The sequence below is a fragment of the Lagopus muta genome, chromosome 1, assembly GCF_023343835.1.
Source record: "Lagopus muta isolate bLagMut1 chromosome 1, bLagMut1 primary, whole genome shotgun sequence".
Taxonomy (NCBI): Eukaryota; Metazoa; Chordata; class Aves; order Galliformes; family Phasianidae; genus Lagopus; species Lagopus muta.
In genome coordinates, this window is record NC_064433.1 from 119,293,809 (window position 1) to 119,321,445 (window position 27,637).

The window sequence follows — 27,637 nt, forward strand, 5'->3', positions numbered from 1 at the left end:
AAACTGTTTACAATGCACTCAGAATAACATGTGCCTTATGATTCCATTAGATCAGCTGTGATTCTGAACATACTGACTTTTCTGACACACAGAGAACACCTAATCACAAAATCAAAAAACAATTTGCTGATTTTGATAACTTCTAATGTTTCCTTGCAGAAATGGGACCACACGTAACACATCTTGGATGTGTGACTGTCAGCAAGGATGAAAGTTTCAATGGCCATTGAATAAAAAGAACAGCTCTTTTTTAAGGGCTGTATTGGTTGAACAGAGAATAACTCTGTGTGCACACACGTGCAATGGCTATCTGTATATGCATTAATATAATATTCATCCACTTGACCACAAACTAGTTTTCCCTACACAGGATCCCTGCACACCAAAATGGAAAAAGTGTCTGGCATTCCTGTGCAGTTCAGTCATACAGTATGCAGTATCTGCCTTTCTCAGGTGACAAGCTGCGTACTGAACGATTCATTTCTTCTCTCCTTATTTCTTTGTGGCACTCATCACTACTGCAATACAAGTGGCCCACTTATGGATGGTCATAGGCTTACTTCAAGTGCCTTGTAAACTAACTTGCAGAAGCTGGAGCACAAGCAAGGAAAACTAAAGCCCATAGGCAATCATAGGGCTCAGAAACTGACTGGGATCACAGAGAAGTGGTGGCGAACAAGGCTGATGGCTGGGTCATGGTCACTTATGGGTATGGCTGGCATCAGAAGCTAGGAGGTAGTGAAGAAGAGGAGTAGCACTCCAACTAAACTGGTTCCTAATTTTTACTGAGTGACAGCACGAGACTAAAGGTATACCCACTCAGAATCTGGGTCAGAGTTAGAAGAGAAAACCAATATTTATGGTGTTACGGCAGGGATTTGCTATCAACTACGCATCTAAGATAAAGAGGATGACTCCTCCTACAACAAGAAGCAGAGTATAGCTCCTCATCCTCACAGCAGACTTCAACTACTCAGGAGACTTCTAGACTACGCTGGTAGCATTTTCTAATTTAACTGCTGGAGAGGCAAACCAAACAAGAGTTAGTTAGCCTTCACTTTACTTGACTTGCTGTTCACTGACAGTAAAGTACTGGAGGCTAATCTGATCACAGAAGACAGTCTGAGATGTAACAACCCTGAGGGGTTTATCATTAGGATTCAAATGAAGGGTGAGACAGTTAAGCATCAGTGACAGGACCCACGACTTTAAGATTGCAGACTTTGACTTCTGTAGGGGGATTCCAAGACAATCTCCTGAAAAACTGCCATCTAAAGACAGCTGTCCAAGAAAACTTCCTGAGTGCAGGAACAAAGCATCTCACCGGGCATCACACTGCAAAATGTCAAACATGATGAAGAAAAACTCAAAATAGGTGATGTGTAAGAAATTAAGCCAAGGACAACACAGAAAGAGCATAAACGCACTGTTTCAGTATAATGGATGACACAAGGAAGGCTGAAGACCAACTACAGTTAAAGCAAGCGTAAAACATATATGCATTATTCAGGTATTCTAGCAGAAAATGGAAGCCCAGAAAAAAAAAAAAAAAGGTGTGCTGATGAACAAAGGAGATAACTGAATGACAGATTATATGAATAAGCATGAAATATTCAACTTCTTTTTCTCCCAAGTCATCATATTCAAATTTCCAAGCGCATGCTTGCAAAAGAACATGATTTGTGAAGAGAGGAGCAGCAAAGCAACAGCAGCAAATGAATGACTCTTCATTAATCTAGTCCAGAAATGCTCTCTAAATGTTGATATATACAGATCTAGAGATACATATGTCAGTGCTAGCTGACATAAATTGGGGCATGGATTATTCAGTAATCTAGTAATCAGAACTGAGCTCCTTGGGAATGCAGATAACAAGGAACATAGCAACTGTGAATAACTGCCAGACTGTCCAGTGTCTGGGGAAGAGAAAAGCACACAGCAAAATATGTAGAGCATTTGCAGCATGCAACTTAACCACAGGTGCTTTCTGTTCTTTTATTCTAAGTCTTCTGCTCATTCTTTAACAATGTTTCAACTTCTCAACTGTGTAATGTAGATCAAACAAAATAGCCCCTCTACAGGATCCCTGACCTTTTCTCATCTTATATAGAGTAATTTGGACAAAAAAGTTTAAAAGAATTTCATGAATTAAAAAACAAAACAAAACAAAAAAAGGGATTATTTAGAAATCTGTTTCCTTAACATTTGATGCTTCATTTTACAATTTCAACTTTTATATCACATCAGAAGAACCCAAAAGACATTGCTATACAACATATAAAATTAGTGTAAAATGAAAAAAAAAAAAAACAATCCCCAGCATGTGTTATGTTATGAGAAACCATCTTGAAATGGCAGTTGAGCAATATGTGCTACTACAGCTTGAGTTACAGTTAATTATAGTGCTGGGGGGAAAAAAAAAGTTTATGTGAACTAGAAAATAGAATACATTTATTCTAAACATAATTTTTGTCACTGAATCTCCTTCAGTTTTCTGTGGCTGAAATAACAGAAGGATACAGCTCACCACAGTGAAGTTTTGACATTGTTCAGCCATTCTGAGGAAAGCAGGCTTCTCCTGGACTACTGCAAGAAACTCAGAACCATATCCTAGCCTGGCCACGGGGAACTAGCTGGTATGTTTCAAAACAGGACTGAAGAGCAACTTAAATAACGTGCTTTGTAGAGGTGAGTGGTAATAACTACATTAAGACCTCAGACAGGCAAAAAGTTTACTGTGCATCTACTGTCCATATCCTCATGCTTATCCAGTAATGAACAATAATAACTCAGGTTAATCTAATCTTCATTCGCTGTGGATATATCTAGATTTATCACAGGTTGAGAGTTCATCCTCCTGCATTAGTAAGGTGATCTGTGCATCTGAATGGTTGTCGGTGTGCATGCCGACACAAATGATGGCAGTTCTTTTGTCTGGAATATACATTGCTTATCAAACCAGACAAGTTTGGGCAGATTCTCCTGGCATTTGCAGGGGATATTTTCCTGATTCCTAAGAAGTATCAAGGCTGATCATAGATGGTGGTGATACCAAAACATCTCAAAAGGAAATTCACAAGTACTTCTAAAATGCACTCTATTAAGGAAGTGACATCTTTCCCTTTATATTACAGAGAGAAAATAAATATATTTGTTTACCTTCATAAGATCAAGCAAAACACCACTTAAAATTCCCAAGTATCTTCTCTCTAAAGATTGTGGATGATTGACTGCAGGAAACTGTCAAAGTAATACACCATAAAAATATATTGAGAATGCAAATGAGGTAAAGATTAATACAACATTAAAAAAATATAAACTATACAGTGAATAAAGGCATGCAACCTAATTGAAAACAGTTCATAATTTCTGAAACATTACAAAACATGATGAAAGAAATAACTGCTGGTGTATGACACGAATCTAGACAACCAAAGAAAGTATTTTTGATTAGTAGGGCAGCCAAGGAACCTCTCTCAATTGACAAGTCATTAACTTAGATCTATAAATGTATTTGTGGCACTATGATTGACATGAGGTGGGTGCTTTAAGATAGATTCAGAAATAACATAGGTAACATCTACCCAAGAAAAGACTTTAGAAATGGTTATTAGATAATTTTGCTTTTGCGTGAATGTAGTAATAATTAAATACCAAAGACTGATTGACAATTCCAAAATGTTTATAAGTGAAAAAACCTCACAAAAATGGAATAGCAACTATGCAGAAAGGTTTGGGATTACTCCTGCGATCACGTTGCAGTAGGAATGAATTGGCAACATCATGAAGTGTGCTCTGCTCGGGGACAGTTTTGGTCAACTACAGACTTGACAAAACCAGGCAGTACTTGAAGCCAGTCCTAACCGTCTAGAAAGAAGAGCAGGCAGGAAAGATTCAAGGAAGAAAAAAAGAAATACAATGCACAGGATTTTTTTGTTTTGTGTTGTTTGCTTTGTAAACAAGGCTGTAGTCAAATGATACGAAAACAGTCTTTCTTTTTTTAATCAAATGAAAGAAAATCTACTCAGTATATCTACGTTGTAAAATAACATCAAATATGATGAGCTAGAAAAAACAGGCATCAGAGATCCAATTCCAGATTATGGCGTGCATGGAACTGACATCAAACAAACAGGTAAACTGATTTCGGTGAGGTAACTTCAAATTTAAAAGCTAAACACAAATATTCCAGTATTTTCAGAATTAGAAATTAAGGCAGGATTTCCAAGATGAGCACCAAAAAAAAAAAAAAATCTTCATTTTTGCAACTTATGCTGTTCTTAGAAAAAACTGCACATTTGAATGCCAGGGAAACTTCAGGAAAAACTAAGTCAAACAACAGCAAGACAGCTGATTGGTATTAATTACAGTTCATCCTAAACAATGCAGCTGAGATCCAGATACTTCATTTGCAGTTCCTGGAGTTGTGGTATTTGCCCAAAATATTCAAGTGCTTCAGTTGCAGCCTGGCTTGATCCCATCCACATCTTAACTATGAGTTTTCTAAAAAGCCCTCTTAAGTTAACACATCAAAGCTAGAGTACTGACAACAGGGAATATGCACTGGCAATCCCATCCCCGATACATAAAAAGCCATTGCTTAATGTCCAAATGGACTCAAGTCATACATAAAACATACCCACATAAAATATTGAGTTACATCTAAAATCGCTGAAAATGTAAGATAACCACAAAATCTGGGTCAGTGATTAAGACAACAGAAACAACAACAGAAAAACCCCAACAAATACGAACACTGAAAAAATGTTCTATACAGAAATTTGCCACAGTACAAAAACATACAACAGCTATACATTTGGTCTGAACTATCAACGAGCAAGAAGTCTTAAACATTTTTATTCCTTTATACCCATTTCTGCATGTTTAAAGGATCCTTACAGCCAGGTGCATACATTTACATGTACACCTTCCTCAGAGTATGACTTCAAATCCTTGCTTTGAAGAGTAATCCAGCAGTACACGTATCCACTTCCAAAAATGTATTTTGTTTGGAAGCAGAATGCATTGTACATGCACTGCAAGTATGTAAATGTTAGACCACTATGAAGTGCAATCCTTTGTTTGTACTGGCATTACTTTTCATAAATTATACTATGTGAGCTTTGAAGGAAAATGAAAGAACATTAGTTTGAATGTGCTTGTTCCTAAACAGGCTCTGTATTTTTCTTTTTACTTTACTTTCTTTTAAAGTGGTTTCTTAATTACAGCAAAGTTTATTTTAATTATTTACTTTTAAGTCCAAGTCTGCCTTGTTGATCTTAGATAGCAGCCTAGGTGAACCAAGCCTTCCATTCTTCCTCCCCTAGTTTACATAAAGAAAATAGATTTTCAGGAGGCACTAACTTGTTTTAAGGCACTATTTTATTTTAAGTGCAGTATTCTTCTAAGTAAAACAAACCCTGTTCTTCAGTCTATCCACGTGGGCAAAATATTTCTGTACTCGCATAGAATGAACATTATAAATCAGATTTTACTTCTGGAATGAACAGAGAAACATTAAAATGTGCCAAAGACATGCAATGCGTGATTGCCATTCACTGGGTTTGTTCATGTCCTCCATCATATTTGTAACTAACTCGTAGAATAATACTACAGCTCCACATTACCACTCACATTTCCATAAACATATGAGCCTGTAAGTTCTTTCCGATACAAGATTATTTTCTTGGGTCTTCAACATAGCATGGATGCTTGCTTCCTCAAACAGACTGAAGAGATATAACTAACTACTACCTAATCCTCAGAAGTGATGAAAACAGTGTGTATATGCACGAGTGGAGGAAATAAGCAGGAAGATGAAGCATGCAAATGTGGCATCTTTACACCTGTGCATGTAGAGCTGGAGTATTTGAATAAGAATTTTTTAAATCATGTGCTACAATATGGCAGTACTTACAGTTATGAGAGAGATTCATAAAGCTGATAGATAACCACGTGGATAAACATTTCCATTGAAGGACTAGTTTTCATCATGCGAACACCCAGTGCCAGCTTGTAAATAATAATCTGCATGATCACAGCATTGCTTCTATTCACTACAACTGAGCATCTTCCACTATTAAGTGCTATTATTAAAAAAAAACTCGTCTGTACTTGAAATGTTGCCTTAAAACATGGAATATTTTTTTCAATTAAGTAACAAAAATCATATTCTGAATCAACATTTTCGTAGTATTTTTCATATTGAAGTCATTATTCCGACTTCAGTATTCCAAAAGTACTCTCTTTTAGAAGGCGTACCGTCGCTTCACTGTTGTTATCATTAGGTTACCCTGACTTTGCAGATGGGAATGAAAAGGCAGCGATATGTCTGAGGCCAAGTAATAAAACATTAATCCAGGATATGAACAGACACTCATGACACTCAACCCTGAGTTAATCACATTAGGTCCATGCTGTCTTCTTGAATTACCTTACTATAAAGCTACATAACAAAGATACTTCATTTTCATCCTAAGACATTGCACAGCATTTAGGCAAGTAAGATTACACTGTACAACTAGAACTCTTGTAAAATAATGCTGAAAAGAGAATATTTTATTTAGCTTGCAGCTTGTGAAGCACTGCTTTAGAAGATATAATTTTTTAAAAAACAAAATCCTTTACAGCCCTTTTCTAAGCAGGATCAAAAACATACATTACCTTGGCAACAGTTGTGTTACTGTTTTATAAAATCCTGTGATGAAGGGTGTGCAAGCTTCATCAAAGAATCTTAGGAATTAACTATTGTTTTAGCTAAAATAACTCACTGAAAACCTTAATCCAACTATTTGTTTTGCTATTATCACCAGCTAATCATAATTTATGGCAAACTTTAATGCATTATAAGATAGCTAGGTGCACCTCTTTGTCGTTCTCTGTTTTCTCTTTTATGGAGTAAAACTCCAATCTCCAATCTTTACCACAGATCAGGTCTCCTAAGACATTGTTATGTCTCTTTATTGGATTTTATATTAACAATTTCATATAATTCATCAAGATCATAACATTCTGTAAGCAGCATTTGTTAAAAGAAAAAAGACAAAAAAGAGATAACCAAAATGGAACAAGACAACACAAATACAATCATTGACCAGGCATTATTAAAGACAACTGAGTTTTTCTATTTTGTTATTTTTAAATATACATATTCTATCTGGCATTTTGCCACTTTAAACAGCTTCTCCACACTAGCAATCTTCTGTTTAATTCATGGCATTGTCAAATTCCTGAAATGGGAACAAGATGCTTTCTTACTTATATGCCTTACATTAATTCTTCAGGAATTCAAGTAAAAAGGCATAAAGCTCCCCTATCATCATAACAGCATCCGAGGCCCAGGTTTTGCCATCACAGCAGACTTAAGAGAGCTGGCATAAATTTTCCACACTTCAAACATACAAACATACAAATGTGCCACTAAACTTCACAGTGCACAGTAACTTCAGGCTTGGCACATTTGCTAACATTCAAGACAAGAAAAGTTAAAGAAATAGATCTGTTTAAAATCAGCTTTTAACAGCAAAATGAACTTACTTATGCCTCCCAGTACTGGTATAATTAGGATTTAACTTTGAATTATGAACACTCCATGATCTAAATATCCTGTGGTTGCACAAAAATACACGCAACAGAAAACATGGCACACACTCTAAATGAAAATAACCTTTATGACAACAACAGTGTAAATATCGTGTGAGTAAATTAATAAAAAGAAAAGAACAAAGCTATCTCTTACCCTCAGTCCATGGAAGCGTGGGTTGCTGTAGAAGAGCTTCATCTGCTCAGCTGGCAGTGGGCCTAGCACCTTCTGAATGGTAAAGAGCTGGTCAATCTCACTCTCCCCTGGGAACAAGGGCTGTCCATCACTCAGCTCACCCAGAATGCAGCCCACAGACCACATATCCACAGCCTTCCCATATGGGGCTCTAAAAAGTGAACATAAATTGTTTTTCACTCACTGATACCATCTTCTTACCAAGCTGTTTTAATTCGCTGGCTGTTTTCCACAGCCTGCCTCCTTACAGCTCAGAAAAAATAAAATTTGACATTAAAGAAGCAATCTCAAATACCAAGTTCTCTGTTTCTGCACTGGATTGCTTGAAAAGGCAGGACAAGAATTCTTAGGTATCCCCAAGGATTCAGTTACCTTTTTTAAAACAACAACAACAACAGCATACATACAAGAATAACCTTTTTAATAAAGATGTAGTTATGAAAGTTAAACTAGTACTAACTTCTTTTAATCTCCAGAGGTTAATGACTGTGTTGTATTTCTGCACTACATTGCTTTATTCCATTGTTTTTATTAGATTGATAGACACACTGGATCTGGCCTATGAGGGGATAGAAATACAAGCAATCTTTGTTTCACCCTTCCTACAGTGAAGTTTTGATTAGAGAGAAAACAGAAGCCCCTGAAGCTATTCCTGAAACTATTCATGAGTTAAGAAACACAGGTGAAGACAATGAAAACATCACAAAGCAAGGATTTCCTGTTCTGAAGCAAAGCCACATGGATCTGGAGAAAAAATTCAGGCAGGTGGTCTCTTTGCATGCAGCCAGTGTTGTGTGGTGGGGTCAAAAGAAATGATGGGCTTGCAGATGGTCTGTAAGATATATACACACATACAGGGTAGAAAATCATAATACAGAGAATAGATGTTTGTGTGAGGAGTAGAGGGTAGTGAACTACTGCAATTTTCAATCAAAGGCATGGATGCTGAAGAAATAGAACCTGAGGCTCCTCAAAGTGAGTCAGTTTAGGATATTCTGTGAATCGTTACCTATTTCTTTCCACTCATGAAACTTGAGGTTTATTAAAAAACCAAAAACATCCCTGTGATACATTTTAAAATTTAAAAAATTAAAAATATGTTTGATAACAGATAAATGCTTAATAATCTTGGGGACTCTGAAGTATTACATACGGTTATAAAGATTTGGTAAAAAGTAGGGGAAGGAGATTTCCCTCTTTCCCTAAGATGACTGTGAAATAAGAGCAGAATTGCCAAGAAACAGACATCAAGTTGTGCCAGAAAAACTTGGCATTAAAAACACACACAAGCAAAGTTAAAGTCATATTCACGAAATACATGTACCCCTCCCCTTCCTCTGTAAACTAATCAAATCTAGTCCATTACACACAGAAATGATTCCTGCTACATTTCCTCTGTTAATGAAACAGCTCTGAAAACTGCAGGCCAGACAAATGCCATGTCTGCCAAGCTCTTCATGTCTTTCCTCTAAAACACTAATTTCTAATACAGACAAAGTGTAAAATGCTGCAACAATGTAAAGGCCATAACTGATGTTTCCTTTCCAACTAGTAAGTGTGTGTGTGTGTACACATATGTTAAACACACGCTTTGCTGTAAATTTAATTGTTCAGTTTTCTGCAAAATATAGAAAACTGAGCCTTGCATTTTCTTTTATTGGCAACTTTAACATACCATTCTGCATATAACAACACATCTCAATTTGATTAAGATTAACACAGCTCTGGGAATAGTTGTAGGACTTCCTTGACAGAATAGTTATTATTCAGTGCCTTACCTATTCAATAAATGTCTATTCCCTGGTTCAGAGTTAATCTAGGGTTCAAACAAAGACTTGTTTCGCAGCAGCACCAAACATTTTGCTTGAAGAATCTTAGTGACTCCTAGCAATCCTTTTCTGATTCCTCCTGTGGCTGCCAATTCCTTACTTATAGGATATGCATATATAAATACATATATGCTATACATACAAGAATTGTATTTTACTGGAACGCTCGTGTATTTAGAAAAAGACGCTGTAAAACTTGACAGTAATGGAAAGATCGCAAACCATACATTCCAGGTACTTTAGTCTCCTCTTCTACACTTCTGCACCCTGTGAATTTGTTCATGCAGTTCAACCTTGTGAAGTAGTAAAACGCTAATTTTACAGATTAATAAAAGAGTGAAATTAAATTGCTACTCATGCAACTACTTCTCCCATAGGCAATGTCACACTAACGTCTGAGTACTTTATTAAAATTGCTCAAAGAGCTTCCTTCAACAAATTCTTCCTGACCAGTTACAGAAACACAGAATATCACGAGGTGGAATCTACCCAACACGGATCATGGAGTCCAACTCCTGACTCCACTCAGCACTACCCAAAATCAAACCCAATGTCTGAGAGTGCTGAACTCCAGCACTCGGGGCTGTGCCCACCGCCCTGTGGTGCAGACCCTTTCCCTGACCCCCAGCCGCCCCTCCCCTGACGCAGCTCCATGCTGTTCCTTCGGCATTTGTGATAATTCAGTTTTCCTTTAGTCAATTAAATACTGTTCAGCTCAAGATAGATGAATACATATAACTGATTTATGCTGACTTAATAGGAACGAATGAGCAAGTATAAATGAAAATCTAGAATTCTCTTGAAATCTTCCCTTTAAATCAACTACAGTTCTCAAGATTTACAGTTCAAGATTTCTCATGGCTGTTTCATAAACTATACTTACCCAAGCAAGAGTTCAGGTGAGCGGTACCATCTGGTTGCCACATATTCTGTATAATTAGCATTGCTTCCTTCAGAAAGATTACGGGCAAAGCCTGTCAAAGGAACAGTGGGAAAGATTATATTCCATTTTAAATAAAATGTGCATATCATCACTGATTTTGGCGGTAAGAAGTCATACCTACTTAAACAGAAGTAAATTGTTTACAAACCCCAGTGCAGAATGCCTGCAAGGACTGCTCATTTACTGAAATGTAACCTCTCATAGATACAACAGTGAAAGTCAGAATGTTTGCAGTAATGACTACTTCACTTGTATACTGTCCTCAGAAATCTATGGTGTTTTACCATTATCCTTGCTACTTCACCATAATAGAACAGACTAAAGAAAGTACTTGCCAGTATGCCATACAAGCTATTGAACAACTGCCACTAAATTTCACTATGAAAAGCTATCTGCAGAAGAGGATTCATAACAACGGAAACTTAACATACGCATGGAGAGTAGACACTTTAGTCACTGATCTTAACTACTACAGTCTCACTGAATTCCATTTTTTTCAGTTGGTGAAGAAGATACGTATAATTCTCACGGAAGGACACTCCCTCCCTGACTCAGCAAGGAATGGGGCCATCTCCCTAAGCTTACAAAAGGCAGCACTCCACCAAAGACCAGCAAAATTGTTTTATATATGCATTTGTGGATATAGTCTACTAAGACTTTATTAAAGCCTTTGACACTGCCTACCACAGCATTCTCTTAGAGAAGCTGTTCACAAGTCATGTTCCCCAGTGGTCAGTATTGGGGCCAGTCCTGTTTAATATCTTTATTATCTGGACAAGTCAATTGAGTGCACCCCCATTAAGTTTGTAGATGATACCAAGCTAGGAGGAAGTGTCAACCTGCTTGAAGGTAGGAAGGCTTTATACAGGGATACATATAGGTTGAATTGATGGACTGAGGCTAGTTGTATGATGTTCAACAAGACCTATTACTAGGTCCTACACTTCAGCCACAACAATCCCATGCAAGCTACAGCCTCAGGGCAGAATGGCTGGAAAGCTGTGAGGAACAAAACAATCTGGAGGTATTAGTTGATAGCTGTCTGAACATGAGCACCCAGGTGACCAAGAAGGTCAACGGCATCCTGGCTTGTATCAGGAATAGTGTATTCAGCAGGACTAGGAAAGTGATCATCTTCTTGTACTCAGACCTGGTGAGGCCACAACTCAAGTACTGTGTTCAGTTCTGGGCCCCTCACTACAAGAAAGACATTGAAGTGTGAGAGTATCTTCAGCGAGGGGCAATAAAGCTGGTAAAGCATCCAGAGTGCAAGTCTTACGAGGAGCAGCTGAGGGAACTGGGATTATTTAGTCTGGAGAACAGGAGATTCAGGGGAGACCTTATCACTATCTACAACTGTCTGAAAGGAAGTTGTAGTGAGGTGGGGTCAGTCTCTTCTTCCAAGTAACAAGCAACCAGATAGGAGTTCATTGCCTCAAACTGCGCTAAGGGAGCTTCAGGTTGGGTATTAGGAAAAATTTCTTCCCAGAAAGAGCAGTGAGGCACAGGCTGCTCAGGGAGGTGGTACAGTCACCATCCCTGGAGATGTTCAAGAAATGTGTAGATGTGACACGTTTAGCAGGCATGGTGCTGATGGGCTGATAGTGGACTAGATGACCTTAGAGATCTTCTCCAGCTTTAATGATTCTATGATTTAAGTCACTCTACAAGTGTCAGCTTCCCACCTGCTTTAGCATCATATCCATAACAAATTCCCAGTGAATTAGGATCAGAAAACAAGTCCAAATTAACTTCCTCCTCCACATAATTTTCTTAAGAATCAATAAACTGCTGAGTTATTTGCAGTTATACCAAAACTTCTGTCTTAAGGAAGAACAATTAATAAGACCAACAGAGAGAAGAATGCATATACTAGAAAACACAGAAGTAGGAATGCACTGTATTTTGTTTTCATTTTTCTCCATTTATCAAAAGCTAACACCAAAGTAATGATACTACTAGATTCTTCATCTAGTTCTTCTAGTACACTAGGGCAGCTGCTAACACCGTTTCAGCAAAGTATCAAGCACCTAACTATCAAATACATAGAGACTGAAATCCGACAGCTTTCAGCAGCAAGACTCTGCTATAAACCTAGAGCTCAAACTAAGACAAATTTATGGGACTGAAAAGCAGAAGCAATATTTTTAAAATGCTTCTTTAATTGGAATGCGCCACTAAAAATCAGTAGAAAATTCACTTCAGTGAAATCACCAGGAATCTTTCCACTATTGCATGAGCAATGAAGAAAGAATAAAAAGCTCAAGATCTTTCAGAGATATAAGGGATGATTTCACTTCCAAAATAAGTGCTACATAAATGCTATATTATTTTTTCTTTATTTTTGAGCTCTCATGCAGAAGCTGCCAAAAAATTATTTTCCCACACAGCTATGCTTGTAAAACTGTCATTTATTTATTGATTTATTTGCAGTATTCCTAAAGTGTCTCACTTGGCAGCATTGGTATGAAAGATCCTAGAGCTCTGTGGTTACACTAATTAACAAAAACTTGCAATAAATGTCTGGGTGCAGAGACCGCTTTTTCTAACTACCAGTGTAATGATAAAGCTGTTACTGATACAGGTTACAGCTGTTACTTCTTTTAATACACCTCTCCCTTTTAAAAGTTAGTAAACAGAAAGGCATATACAGTGAAGAAGAGATATTTCAAGTTTATCCCAAACATTTTTCATCTGTTCCCATCGTTTTGCCAAAAATTACGAATTCCACTAAAAAACTTGAAATTATTATTTTTTAATTTACTTGAAGAGGACATTGGGATTGGATACATTTCTAAATATTACTATATTTAGAACTGCTTAGGCAGCCCTGTTTCTGTTTGAAATTATGACATTATTTCATTAATCTTGTCAGTGGAAATTCTCTCATTCGTGATTTTAAACACGAGAAGAAAATCAGGAGCCATCGCGAAGAAATGGGACAGCCAGAACAAACAATGGGAAAGCCCATCCTGAAAGAGAGGAGAAAGACACAAATGCCACATGATACAAATGATCACATCACACAGTTCATTTACTAATGTACAGCACAAGCCCGCCAGCCCAGGTACACTAGAGGAATCAAGTCAAGCATAGAGCTTTCCTGCAGGCCACTCCATTGGAACCTGGTCACAGTCAGCAGCTGCTGTGTATAGGGAATCAACAGCAGCTAACATAATCTGAAAAAAAGAAAGAATCAGTAGGCCTCAACTTTGATAGATTAAGTGTAGAATGGAGTTATGTCAAGACATAAAAGGAAAAACCACAGGCTTCAGTTGCACCTACATACTGTCATGTGATGTAGGAAACCATTTTATACATACACTACTGCTCTGACTCTGTTATCATGTTGAGAGACGGTAGGTGGAATTGGTAATTCAAGAAAGCATAATGCTTTCTAACAGCAGAATTGCTCATCCTGTGGCCTAGCTAGTACATTGATCCAACCCCCAAATTGTGCTAATTGGAACAATTTTTAACACAAAAATAAGAGAAAGTAATTAGGGAGAAGACTTGACCAAACTTATCAGTGAGAAGGAACAGAGTAGAACATGAAGATGGAAAGTAACTTGAGTGAGAGCAACTATGAAAACAACAGAACTTGCAAAATTATTTCAAAACAAGAAGGACAAACAAGCAAAAGATGACATTTCACGAAAGGACTTCAAACAACTCAGAAGGGGAGGACAGATTACAAGGCTGAAGGTGTGAGGGGAAAAAGCAGTTCATAAGATTGCCTGTTTCTTATAGAGAAGATAAACTTAATCAGACAATGTAAAGCATTCTAACATTAACAGAATAGTTCAGTTAAAAAGGACCTTCAAAGATCATTTAGTCCAACTATCCAATGACATGCAAGGTCTTAACTAGGTGTGTAAAGACTGAGATTACTGAGATCGTAAGAGTAAGTTAAGCAAATGCCTGTCAAGAATGACACAGACATACTTAATCATTTCTCTGAGTGGGTGGAAGAACTAAGAATTTCTTGAGGTCTTTTCCAGTCGCGTTTCATGATTTTTATGCTTATGCATCATAGAGAGATAAAGAAATTTTTAAAAGAAGTAATTTTGAAGTCCTGGTTTTGAAAAAGCAAGCATACTAGTCAGAATGCTTAACAATTTCCAACAATTCAGATGCATCTGTTATAACTGGCCTTTTGTGCTGTTCTCTTTTCCCATTTCTATTGGTAGAAATCACGCCCACACAACATGTGTCCAGGCAAGCACCACACAACCTCATTTTTTCTAGTACGATATGTACAGAACATGGCACAAGGATTATGAAGAACTATCTTGTTAAAAACTTACCAAATTTTTCTGTTCAAAATGTTTTGTCCGCTAGGATATTCCAAAACACACAATTACTTCAAATCTGCATTGGGATGGATGTATATTTTTGTTGTTGTTGTTGTTGTTATCGTGAGGAATGTGGCACTGTAAGCAATTAGTTTTTGTGTTCTAAAAAATTAAGCAAGCTAGGCAGGCAGGTAGCATGTTATGTTATATTAAAGGACAAATTTTTCCATCCTCATCTATACACGTGCAAGAAACTCCTGTGGCAAACATATTTTTACAGTAATGACTTAAGCTACTAACTACTAATAATGTTAATCAGCAGTAAGGCTAAAAGGTAAAATGGATTCCATGTATTAAGAGTTGCTTTGCATTTTAAATTCAGCTAAGTCTGAAACTATAAGCAAAATTCAAACAAATCCACACGAACAGCAAAACCCGGATGCCTGTGCAGTTGTATTTCTTTTCCAACAGCAGAAATACAATCTGGCTTGAAGATGCGACGTGAGCAAGCCTATGGACTATGCACATCATCTCTACTGGCAGAACTCTATCTTTGGCAAGAACAAATATGATTGTATGGCTTTCAATTTTTCTTTAGAATTCCTGCTGACAGGAGTTCAGGAGCACAAAGGGTTGCTCGCAAATGCCAACTCTGCTGGTGAGCCTTGCCCTCAGGAGGACAAAGATGGAGGGAGGAAGGGAGCATGCCTATAAGGTGTTCCTACTCATGGCACTGTTAGTCCTGACCAGAGCACATGTTGGTCATGGGCCAGTGCTGTTTGCTGACTGTTTGCTAAGCTTTCTGAGAGGCAGAGATGCCCAATGCACACGCTGCCAGCCAGAGCCTGGGACTATGGGGAATGCTGAGAGGAGAGAGTAGTCAGGGGAGGGCAGCCACAGCAGAGCTAGCTGTAGGCTCCTGGCGGGAGATAGGGCCAAGGAGCCACAGGCTCTGGACACCAGCACCGTTATGCACTGTCAGATCTATGCACTTCCTGGGGCTGCAAAATAAATTGCCCTTGATTCAAACAACTCACATGGACTGGATATTCTAAGGCTTTTCCTGGAATGCTTGCTGGTTCTGAATGTTTAAACAAAAATGCCTTCAGAAGATTGAAAGCAGCACTTTCAGAACAAATGTTTGTTCTGTTTTTCCAAAAACCTAATGCAATTTATTTATTTGTTTTTTGAATGGTTCCTCTTTTCATTCAAAATTGCAGGGGTACGAAATGACAGCTTTCAAAGTGACCTTGGGCAGCTGTGTGGAACTGGAATTCAAACTGTAAGCTACTTAGAGTGTTTTATTCTGTTTCTATGTAGCATATAGAAGAAAAACAGAGATTGTTGGAACAGTATATACGCCACCCTGCTGTCTTCTGGGGATTACTCACATAGGCAATTTTGTCTTGTTCTTGGGTGCTGCTTGTTCGAAGCCTTAAAGCCGACATTAAACACTATTTGATAAGGCATGAAATACCAAAGTTAACAGCACATGTACAGCTCTGACTCTACCCCTTCAACTATTCAGTCACTAATCGTATGTTGACACAATCTTTGATTAGCACAATAGAGGATGATCTATAACTATGCACCTAACAATGTAAGAAGTATGTTAACATATAAGAATGGTAAATGCCTTAATGAAACTGGAATCTTTTCTTAAATACGTAAGCTAGATAAATACACAGTTCTGCCAGCTTTCTAATCAGCGCTGTGCTCATGTGAGAGCCAATAACAGCACTAGTAAATCCTCGCACAACATGAGACGAGACCACAAATGCAGAATTTCTCTTGATTTAGTAAGATGGTATTTCACAAAGTACACAAATTAAGAGCATGGATATTTCAAATTAAAGTGCTAGCCATAAGCCTAAATAAGTTATCAGTTCTGACCATGAGAAAGAGTCTTCAACAGCACACAACACAGAACTTTCATGACAATGAGGTAATGCTCCATTCCAAGAGATTTTCTTTAAAAAGGCAAGAAGTCTATCTACTGAACTTACCAAAGTCACACAACTTGAGAACATCATTGTGGCTTATTAAGAGATTCTCTGGTTTGATATCTAAAGTATCAAATAACAAAGAAAGAAAAGATAGCTGTTAACTTCTCTATGTAATTTTGAGCTCTGTCAACAATATTATTTCATAGCAATATATTTAGATACATTCATACAACCATAAATAAAGCACTACAGGACCAATTGCTCAATAATTGCTCAATAGGCTTCCAGCAGTTCTACTTGTGGATATGCAGAATTTACTTTCTGCCATGTGAAGTGTTTCTCAACAAAACATGAAAAGATAAAAGGTATTTAGAGACATACCTAAAGAGCAAAAGAAAACACAGAATAGTGCATGCTGCATGATCATACAATAACCTATCATTTAATTACCCAGTTAACTGGTAAAATATGTTGTGCTTTCTTGTCGTTTCTATATAAAGAGCGTATTTTCTAGTTCTAAGCCTGCTTCTTATTCCTATATGGATACTGTGGTATCTATGTATGGAATACTTTTTCAAACTGCTTTACAAAATACGTCAAACTCTCGCCTATGTTTTGATCAGTCTCTACTAACATAGTATATTGTTTGAGAATTCTAATTTATTGGGAACATTAGAAATGTTACTTTTGCAAAGCCATAAAGCAAAATACAATTTTATTAAATAAGGATAAAATACATAAAACCAGATAAAAATCAAACAAAGCAAGTGCTGTAATTGCTTAAAATTTAGAGGGAGCTGAACTCACAGAAGTTGGGAAGATACGCCTTCAGCAGAAGTAAAACACAAAAAAACAGGTTTGTTCTGGGTTATTTTTCTGCTAATATTTTATCAGATTCAGAAGTGAAATAATTGAATTCTCAGAAACGTTTAAGAATTCCTTTTCCTTTGGCAATGTTTGTACTCCAGTTTTACTTCACTGTGCATTTAACACAATCTTTACTTGTACGCCAAAGACAGTGGGCAGCAAGTTTATATGTAGATGAATCTAGTTCTACAGAAATTTGAAGTCATGTTGCAGGCTTAATACTCAGCTAAATTTACAGATTGTTTAGTTGTTGACAAAGAGTAATTGCTTATATTTATGTTAAATGCAAATTCCTTCTAGCTGTAACATCTTTCCCTATAGAATGTAAACTCTTTCCAGAGCTTATCCCCATGTGCAGAACTACGCACTCACCTCTATGAACGATATCATTCTTATGACACCAATGAATTGCTTTAATTAGCTGGTAGATATAACTTTTCACTTTTTCTGGTGGAACTCCATTTGGCATTTCTTCTAGCAATTCAAGCATATTCTAAATGTTCAAAAGACATTATTTAAAAGTTATATTTTAGTAGCTTGAACATAACCCATTTTCAGCCTTCTGAAGCAACAGAGTTACACCACCAAGTCTGGCTATGAAAAAAAAAAAGCTTAACATTTAGGGAGTGTATTTTAATCATAAACATAGTACTAGCTAATTTCATTCTAAAAAAGCATTTGTGAAGACAATTACCACAATTCCTTAAAAGGCTGTCATCAACCCACTTAAAAATTCTAAACAGTCATTTCCATACAAGAAGTTGGTCCAGAAAGTTGTTCCAGCAGTTTACTGGGGTTGTGTGAAAAATTAAGTACAACATTTTGCAAATGTCCTACTACACCTTAACATACTATTTTCTTAATGGTTAAGTTAGTTCTATGTCTTCCACATACTGGGCTGTGACTAATCACAGCCCATGTCTCTACATGAATGGGTATACCTAAAGCAACATTACTGCTAATGAGGTAACAGAGGTAAAAATGCCTCATGGGGACATAAATAGTAATCTATGGAATATCCTACAGATACACATCTGCTGTATAAACCTTAGATTATCTTAGTTACTGTAGTCCTATGTCCACAGTAACTTTTTATGGATGTACTTAGCTAAAAATTAAATAGATTGTTTTAACTGGTGATGAACAAGAAAAACTGAAAGGATATTTAGATTTCCATTATCTCTGATTTTTTTCACAATTGCAAGTACAATGGAGTTTGTACTCTTAATTGAATGAATAATGGGCAGCAGCAGCCAACTTGAAAACAAAAGGAATCTTATTTACTGAAAACTGAAATGGAAATAAGTATTTTGGCTATATCATCTTACACAATTCATTGTATTAAGAATTTAAGCATTTGAACAGATTTTTCATCTAAAATAAATTTATCTCTGACAAATGTTTTCTTCAGCCGTGTAATAACATTTGAGATTTTTCTTGGAAGATATTTTAATGAACATAAGTATAAGACAAAACAAAAAGAGACTTTGAAAATATTTGGAAGTATTTCTGAGTTTTGCAATCTATGAATAAATACTGGAACTTATGTACTTGCAAGCAAGTTTCCTTAGAAATGCAGCTCAGATCTCAGAAAAGAAATTTTCTGTTAAGAAACTGTACTGATTTTAGTTAGATTCTCATCTACACAGTGGCCTGTAGTTCTGGATAAGTCAATCAAGAAGTTAGTGTTATAAATATGAACAAAAACAGTAGCATCAACACAGTGAGACCCTACATGAAAACACTAAGGGAAATAGATAAAAAAGATTAGACTAAATGTGAATTTCAGTAATCTGGAACTGAGCATTGCAGGCCTAAGGTTCTGTAAATAACACATTTTTTTTCATCACCAGTTAAAATAAAAATTAGGCCTATTGTACCAGATTTTATTTAATTTATCTACTCTTGCTCATTTGAAAATACAGAAATCATCCTGGTCCTTAGATTTGAACGACATACATTTAGGAGTGCCTGTGGAAATTACCTGACACATGCGAAAACGCAAAACATTCATGGACCTCAAAGTTGATATGAAAGATCACCCTTATAATGTGGAAATGGCAGTATAACAGAAATGACGTTAGGCACATGATGTCTGTCTTTATCATTATATTCCTTTACTCCAATTTGATAATGTTAGATATTGCAGCCTGGTGTATTTACTTCTATTAACATTTTTTGAAATATGCTCTTATTATGCATTTAGGTGTCTTTTATTGTTGTGTTCTTTCAATCCACTAGTAGTGTGAGCCTAGTTAATTCAACTACAGCACCAAATTAAATATATATCCTAGTTGGTGAGTGATCAAACACATGCCACGTATCTGGATCACAAGGAATATGGATGAAACAAATCACACTTTGGATGTCAAGGCTAAACAAGGTCTACCACGTCACGAGTTGCTAATCTGGTGAAACACAAAACTGTCTTCTGCCTAGCTCTGGCCTAAAACAAGTCATCTCATGTTACACAATGAAGTTATATCACACAGTAAATTGTAAAGTATTTACAGGAAGGAACCATTTACACAAGACTGAAATGAACTGATTGAAAAGAAATAGCACTCAGCTGTATTACAGAATCACACCGGCAGGATATTAAATGAAAATCTGGATCAAGGGAATGATACCTCCTGAAAGCTACATAAATACATACATTTAAGCCTGTGTTTACTTTTACTTTGTGTATCTAAATATACCATCAAATTATTTCCTTGATAGTTAAGATAGAAGGGTAAGGTCTACCACCATTGCAAAGCTTGCAAAACTAACGTAAGACCAATCTGTTCTAGGTTGTTTCTCCCTAGAAACAGACCAGGATGCTTGGCAATAGTAGGCCAATCCAAGAACATTTTGGGATCATTTCAAATGAGGTCAGGATTGGAAATAATTACAACGATCTTTGCCAAATCCCTCTAAGCAACTATTGATAGTGGACTTGTTACAGAAATATACAAACAGAAATTGTATTTTTAACAGGCAGAGATGGAGAAAGTTGCCACAGATTCCAAGGTCAAAATCCTATGATCTTGTTTTGAAAGACAATGTCTGAATTCATTACCCAACATAACACATGACAGTGAATCAACTTTACAATTAAAATGAAGTATTTGGATGAAACATTTTCTTCACATAAATAACTAAAATTCAGTATTCCAGCTTACACAATTTGTTCATGTTTCTGTTCATACGTGGAATAACTTTTTGTTTTGAAGACTAACAAATGATGTAAAAACAATAATAAAGTTATCAGTACTGTATTGTCACTGTGAATGCCTAATTACAACAATTCAGATTGTATCAGAGTTTTTCTGCTGTTCCACTCTACAGATGACAATAGTTTCGTATTTAAAACTATAGTTGTTTTAAAGACTTTTCCATTAAGCTGATGATTTAACTGTGGTAAAGACAGTACAAACTCAACTCACTTTTTCCACATATTCAAAAACTAAGTATAATTTTCCTCTTCTTCTGAAGGCTTCCTTCAGCTCCACTATGTTCTCCTGTTTTAAAGTGCGAAGCATTTTAAGCTCTCGTAAAGTGGTTTCTTTGACTTCTTCATTTTCTAGAGTGCAAAAGTGAGAAAATTTATTAAAAAAAAAAAAGAGTAATAAAGTGTTATATTTCTTCTGATTAAAATCTCTGTATCTGGGTAGTATGAAGACTTCCCCCCCCCCCCCAAACACTGCAGGCTCTCTGCGTTACCTGAATGTTTCTGCACCAGAAGAGAGGTACCTGATGACTGTTCAGTCATTATATAACCTTCATAGTACCCGCTTCATAACCACTGTGGTTTCCAGTGGAAGAAAAAGCTTTTTAATAAGAAGCAATAATTTGCATTTCTCTCTTTTCAAAGAGCACAATGTACATTCAAAAATATGCATGTATAAGTACAGGCATATCTTCCACCTCATGTATACCTATCATGTGCATGAAGCCCTGTCAAGGTTATGCTTTCAGCAGAAACACTGGAATGATCATTTCTGAACAGCCTTGACTAGATCCGTTTGATTCCTAATTGATTTTATTCTCTAAAATCGATGAGAAATTAAGACAGAAGAATAATTTTAAATGTCTGAACAAAGCTTTTAATGGAAATTCAGCAATGCAGACCACTATGGTAACCACAGAGGGCAGGCAGTAGAGAAAACACAGATACAATTAATCTATGCATCTTTGATTTGGAGTCAAGAAACTGAACTATTACTCTGATAATTTAGCTGCTAAAAAGTGTTTTACTAAAGCTTTGTAGAGTGCTTATCATGTTTATCATTGAGGATAGCACCAACAAAACGTGAAATACCATAGAATATATTAGCTTTTGTTCTTCATTTAGTCAAGTGAAATCCATTAATGCAATTGCCCATGTACACTTAGAAGCCAGGTTTTTAATCTCTTAGTGCTGTTATCCACAACAGAAGAATATTAAATGGGATATGATTGCATGAATTCAGAACTAAATCCCACCTGCATGTCACATACTCTAAAGACAGAGAAGTAAGAAACAAGGAAGAGAAATTGCTCTTCCAAAAAGCAACAGGCAAAAACGGTTTTGCAAAGGAGAATATAACACAGGTCATTTCAATGCATACAATCATCATCAGAAAACAGAAAAAATCATGAATTGTAGCAAGTGGAGAGAAGGAAGTAAAACACTATCACCACAAATGTTTTTAGTAAAAATATGTATAATTTAGAGTCATCTGAATCATTTCATTTTAAAACTGAGTGTTCAGTCTGGCTGGCATCAGCCTGATTGCATTATTTCTTCCATAACCATGCACTTTCTAGAGCATTTAGCATGCATATGTCAAACAGCAGTAATTCAGTGGAAAAAAAAAAAAGAAAAAAAAGGCAATAGAAATAATTACTGTATATTCAGATTTGTAATGAACTACCATATTAGCAAGACAGATGCGAAATGGGCTGAATCTAATCCATCAAAGGAAGTTCTGTCACATTTCCAGAAACTCGTAAACATCTACAACTCTGAAAAGCAGTCATCAATCACATAAACCAATAGAAAGCAAAAGCTAACGGCAATGTTGCATTTTTTGTTTTCATTTGTATACTGTCTTATCCTGTTTGGGGCTTAATGCTGGAGACTCGTTGCCTTTGATATGTATTGAGTAGACATACTGAGGTCCAGCATGTGATTCTGAAGTACCTTCATGATCTGATCAAGACCACAACAACTAAATACTTATCAACATCTTTTAATAGGGATTTAAAACAGATTTCTGAACAGCAAGGCTAAAAGATCAGCTATATCCTCCAAGCATCTAGCAAAATAACTGCAATGAAAAACTAAAATACAGAGAAATCTGTAAAATACAGATAATCTGAATTTGCTGTGTCTGACTCCGAAAATTACATTGTAACTTTGTAACTAACAACAGCACCAGGGCCTTCCCCAATTCTATAATAATACCAAAAAAAGTGTAGTTCGCTAAAATGAAGTTGCTGCTACTTCTTTAAACATAAACATAATTAGACTGCTCAGCTTTCAGCTACAGCCTCAGTATATGGCAGATCACAGCTACATCATCACCTCAGACCTGGATTACTCTTCTATTACTTCATACTTGGCCTCTCCTGCTGTTTGTCTCTCATGTGCCTGCAAAGAATTCAGGCTGTTGTGTGCAAGGCAGACAGTACACACAGGCTGCTGTGAAAGTGGAAAAGAAGCAAGTTCCCTTGTAGAAAGTGAAGCCTACTGAAGGGAGAGCAGAACTGCTGCCTCCTCACTTAGGCAGTTGGCTAAGTTGGTCCCCAACAACTCCCCAACTCCTCTGTGCAACACAGAGCTTTTAAGTGACCTCCCTCTGTCTCCTTCATTTACCCCTTCAAGACCACTAACATTTCCTTTCACCTAAATCAGGAGTGATAAAGCTCAAGAACTCCACAGCTAGTGCTACAAGAGAAGTTTTTGCTGTCATCTGATCACATCTAGTCTCCAAGTGATAGGTCATACCACCATGAATGGCACCACAATTCAAGCAATATCAAGTGGGAGGCTCCAAGGAGGAAAGATAGGTCTTTAGTTTGAATGCATAATGCAGTTCCTAAGCAGGTATGTAGTATCTTGAACATTTAGAGAGCTAATAAATCATAACCATTTTAAAAGCATGTATTAATATATGAGACTTCTTATTTTAACTGGAAAGATATTAGCATAGCAGTTATTGACATGAAAGGCTGTGAGCAGAAAAGGTTACCTTCACTGTCTTTGAATTTCTTGATAGCCACAATTTCATGTGTCTCCTGTAAAACAAAAGGGAACAAAGTGAAATTAGCAAGATCTGGTTAGTCTTTTTTTCCTGCTGGTTTCCCTCTGCTCCCCAAGCATAAGAGGGAAAAAAGAAAAAAAAGAAGAAAAAAAAAGCATCCTGGGAAATGTGACAACGGAAACCTTTGTTGATTTAGTAAATATCTCAGTGATCAAGCCAAATGCAATGCAAAATTCCATGCAGCAGACATGCTACATTTAGGAATTCCAGTACAAAAAAGAAAAAAAAGAAGTTAGGTGTTAGAAATTCATCTTTAAATACCTTGTAGCAGGTATGAATTACATTTTCAAGAGGTGCTCCTGTGACTTTTGTCACTTAGTTATTCTGAAAGCTGAACAATTTTTATCTGTTCAAAGTACGAACGTGAGAGCCCATCCCTGTGAACTGAAATGAGTGCATCTATCAGTGGGCCAAAATGACTGCCTGTTCAAATGATCATGCAGCACCTGAATTTTAGTAATATGATGGAGAAGCTTTAAGGTCACAGAGTATGCGAATGTGAAAAGAGAGGCAGTAGACTGCTTCAGTTATTTGATAAGTCAGATCTACATTACACATCTTTTCCAACTTATATCCCACTATTAACAGCATACAGAGGCTGTACTGAAGACAAGCAGTGAAAAAGTTAAGCCCTTTTAGAATGTCTGATAACACACATAGTGAACAAAATAAACATCTATTTCATTTTTAATTTCAAGTTGTCACAACATATGAACCTGTAAAATACCTGATCTCATTTAAAATAACACCTGGAAAAACTATTGTATATACAAGAGCATCTAGATGAAAATTAATACTAATCCACATTTAAACACCTTGGGGAAAAAAATGGGATTTACCCCTCTCTTAGCCTCAAATGAAAAGTACACTGATAGGAGGTGGTCAGATCTCAGAGCTCTTCTGCACCCAGAGATCTGGGTTTCCACATAGTGTTGTAGTGCCTGATATTTCCTGCTACCAGAAACAAGCTAGAAGAGTTCCCTGATTTAGAAGCATTTTGTTTTACTTTATTTATAGGATACACATCCCTATTTTTCCATGGTGTCTACAAAATAAAGAAGACATGACATTGCTTTTCCAAAACAGTAAAGTGATGCATCTTTACTATCTTCTAGAAAATCACTGATGTTAACAGTGGGAGTATTCAAGCCAAAAGATGCTGCTCAACATAACTGGGCATCAGAACGAAAACCAGGCTTCTCTGGAAAAAGAAACATCCTACCTAACTACATGCTATTCTTGAAATATGACAGAAAAGAGTCTCCTAACAAGAAAAGCGTTTGTGTCTAATTTATCTCAAAGGTTTTTGTGACTGATTTTTTTTCTTTTGTACATCAAGGAAAATTCTGACACAAAGCACAGTTACAAAAAAAGACCACTGAAAAACAGATAAGGTAACGTCCTTCAGAAAGTGACACCACTCAGCTATAATTCTATAACCTCGCCCTAGACTGAAAGCATCAATTAAAATCAATGAACGTGAGAAGAGACAGTGATAATACTGACTGCATGCTCTGGAGTAGCAGTACGTTACTGCCATTCCTCAACCAGTGCTGCAAGTGCATCGTATCAGGGCTTTACGCTGACATACCAAAGCAAATGGTGATGCGGCGTGTTCTGTGATTGACTTATGGTTTCAGTCTGCACAGATATGAAGCTCCAAGGCTAAAGTTTTGCTAGAAGTGAAGTCAATCACGTTCTCTTCTCATGAATACTATTTACATTTTGTAAAAACAATCGAGAAGCAAAAAACCCTGTGAACTGATTGGCGATCAGTTTTTATCTTTCTGCCATTCAACAAGACCTGGACAGGGTGGAAAGCTGGGCAGAGAGAAAAAACCTTATGAGGTTCAACAAGGGCAAGTGCAGAGTCCTACATTTGGGGAGGAATAACTGCACGTATCAGTACAGCTTAAGGGCTGAGCTGCTGGAAAGAAGCACTGCAGAGAAAGACCTGGGTGCCCCTGTAGACAGCAGGGTGACCATGAACCAGCAGTGTGGCTTTGTGGTCAAGAAGGCCAATGGTATCCTGGGGCGCATTAAAAAGAGGGTGGCCAGCAGAGGTTGAGGGAGGTGATCCTCCTGCTGTACTCTGCCATCATGAAGCGACATGTGTAGTGCTGTGTCCAGTTCCAGGCTCCTCAGTTCAAGAAAGACAGAACTTCTGGAGACAGCCCAGTAGAGGGCCACAGAGACGATGAGGAGCATCTCCTGTATGAGGAAAGGCTGAGAGACCTGGGGCTGTTCAGCCTGGAGAAGAGAAGGCTGAGAGGGGATCTTATCAATGCTTATAAATACTGAAAGGGTGGGAGTCAAGCAGATGGGGTCAGGCTCTTGCCTGTGGAGCCCAATGACAGAACAAGGAGCAGTGGACACAAACTGGAATAAATGACATTCCATTTGAACACAAGGAAGAACTTCTTCACTGTGAGGGTGACAGTGCCCAGAGAGGTGGTGGAGTCTCCTTGTCTGGTAATATCCAAAACCCACCTAGATGTTTTCCTGTAACTTATTGTAGGGAACCAGCTTTATTAGACTCAATGACTTTCAGAGATTCTTTCCAACCACTGGGGCTCCTCCTTGAGAAAATGTCTTTCTCCAATTTTTCAGTTTAAAAGGAAATTACATCCTAATACAAAAAGTCTTGTTTATTTTTAGGAAGAGACAGATCTCTTGGTAAACAATGACAGAACAGTCTGTCTGAGCTTTCATAATACCTTTACTGAAAAATTGATTAGAATTTCTCCAACAGATACATATGAGAGTTTACTTGATAAGAAACACCTAGAATGACCACAAATCCATTTCATATCTTCTGAAAGCAAAGTATATTTACTAACCAACTAAGTGCAGAAGACTCTTAACAGAACAAGAATTTATACTCTTAACGTGCCCCTTTTGAAGAAAACGGCCACAATGACTCCTAAGTAGAAAAGAGGAAAGTGAGGAATAGAGGATACTTAAACCAGCCTGAATCCACTAGAAAACTTCAAAGTAGGGACAGTTACAAAAGCTCAGCTATTCCATTGAGGGAGCAAGCATAAAAAGAAAGACTGAAGCCTTTAGCTAGCAGTTTGCCAGAAAACAGTCTTAAATATGCACAAGGGTGGAAAGAGACTTCCTATTTCCTTAAATGCAAGCATATTGAAACAGTTTCTTTTGATTTCTGTATCTATGTTTTTCATAAGCAGTTACAAGAACAGTGTTCTCAGATTGGATATTATGAGTAAACGCTTGTGTTGCATTTAAGGAAATAATAAACAGCAACTATTTCTCACCCAAGAATAAGACAAATGTGTAAACTGAACAAGTAGCCCATATATAACCCATAGGCTTGTGGATCCCCTTGACCTGTCTCATACCTCTGAGGAATGCTGACAGATTTTATATTTTGCACTAGGTTGCGTTTTTATATTTTTTTAAAATGTTGAAATCTTCTGATTTATGCTTTTTCCCTTTACTTTCCACAAAAGTCAGGACTAATCTCAGCCTTGCAGGCTCAGCAGAGGTGCATGAAGCCATTCAGACTAAAGATGCAGGCACAAATGAAGGAAGCCTGGGGAGCGGAGCTCTATCAACTGATGCCAGCCCTGTGCAAATTCTCCCCCCATTCTGCTGAATACTAGGATTTCATAAACATTAGGAATTAGCAGTTTCTTTAACCCAAGGTTATCATGTTAGAATGTTAAG

The 27,637-nt window shown here is 37.0% G+C and overlaps 1 protein-coding gene across 10 annotated transcripts in view; it reads right to left on the minus strand.

Annotated features, from left to right (window-relative positions):
• Positions 1-27,637, minus strand: part of CDKL5 (cyclin dependent kinase like 5) — a 124,759-nt gene that overhangs the window by 30,604 nt on the left and 66,518 nt on the right. For all 10 annotated transcript variants that reach the window (XM_048933318.1, XM_048933344.1, XM_048933360.1 and 7 more), the window contains exons 4-10: positions 23,876-23,921; positions 21,086-21,222; positions 18,030-18,150; positions 16,851-16,910; positions 10,490-10,580; positions 7,739-7,928; positions 3,160-3,240 (exon numbers count right to left, since the gene is read on the minus strand). In XM_048933318.1, coding sequence (XP_048789275.1) covers positions 3,160-3,240; positions 7,739-7,928; positions 10,490-10,580; positions 16,851-16,910; positions 18,030-18,150; positions 21,086-21,222; positions 23,876-23,921 — 726 coding nt within the window. The remainder of the gene's footprint in view (positions 1-3,159; positions 3,241-7,738; positions 7,929-10,489; positions 10,581-16,850; positions 16,911-18,029; positions 18,151-21,085; positions 21,223-23,875; positions 23,922-27,637) is intronic.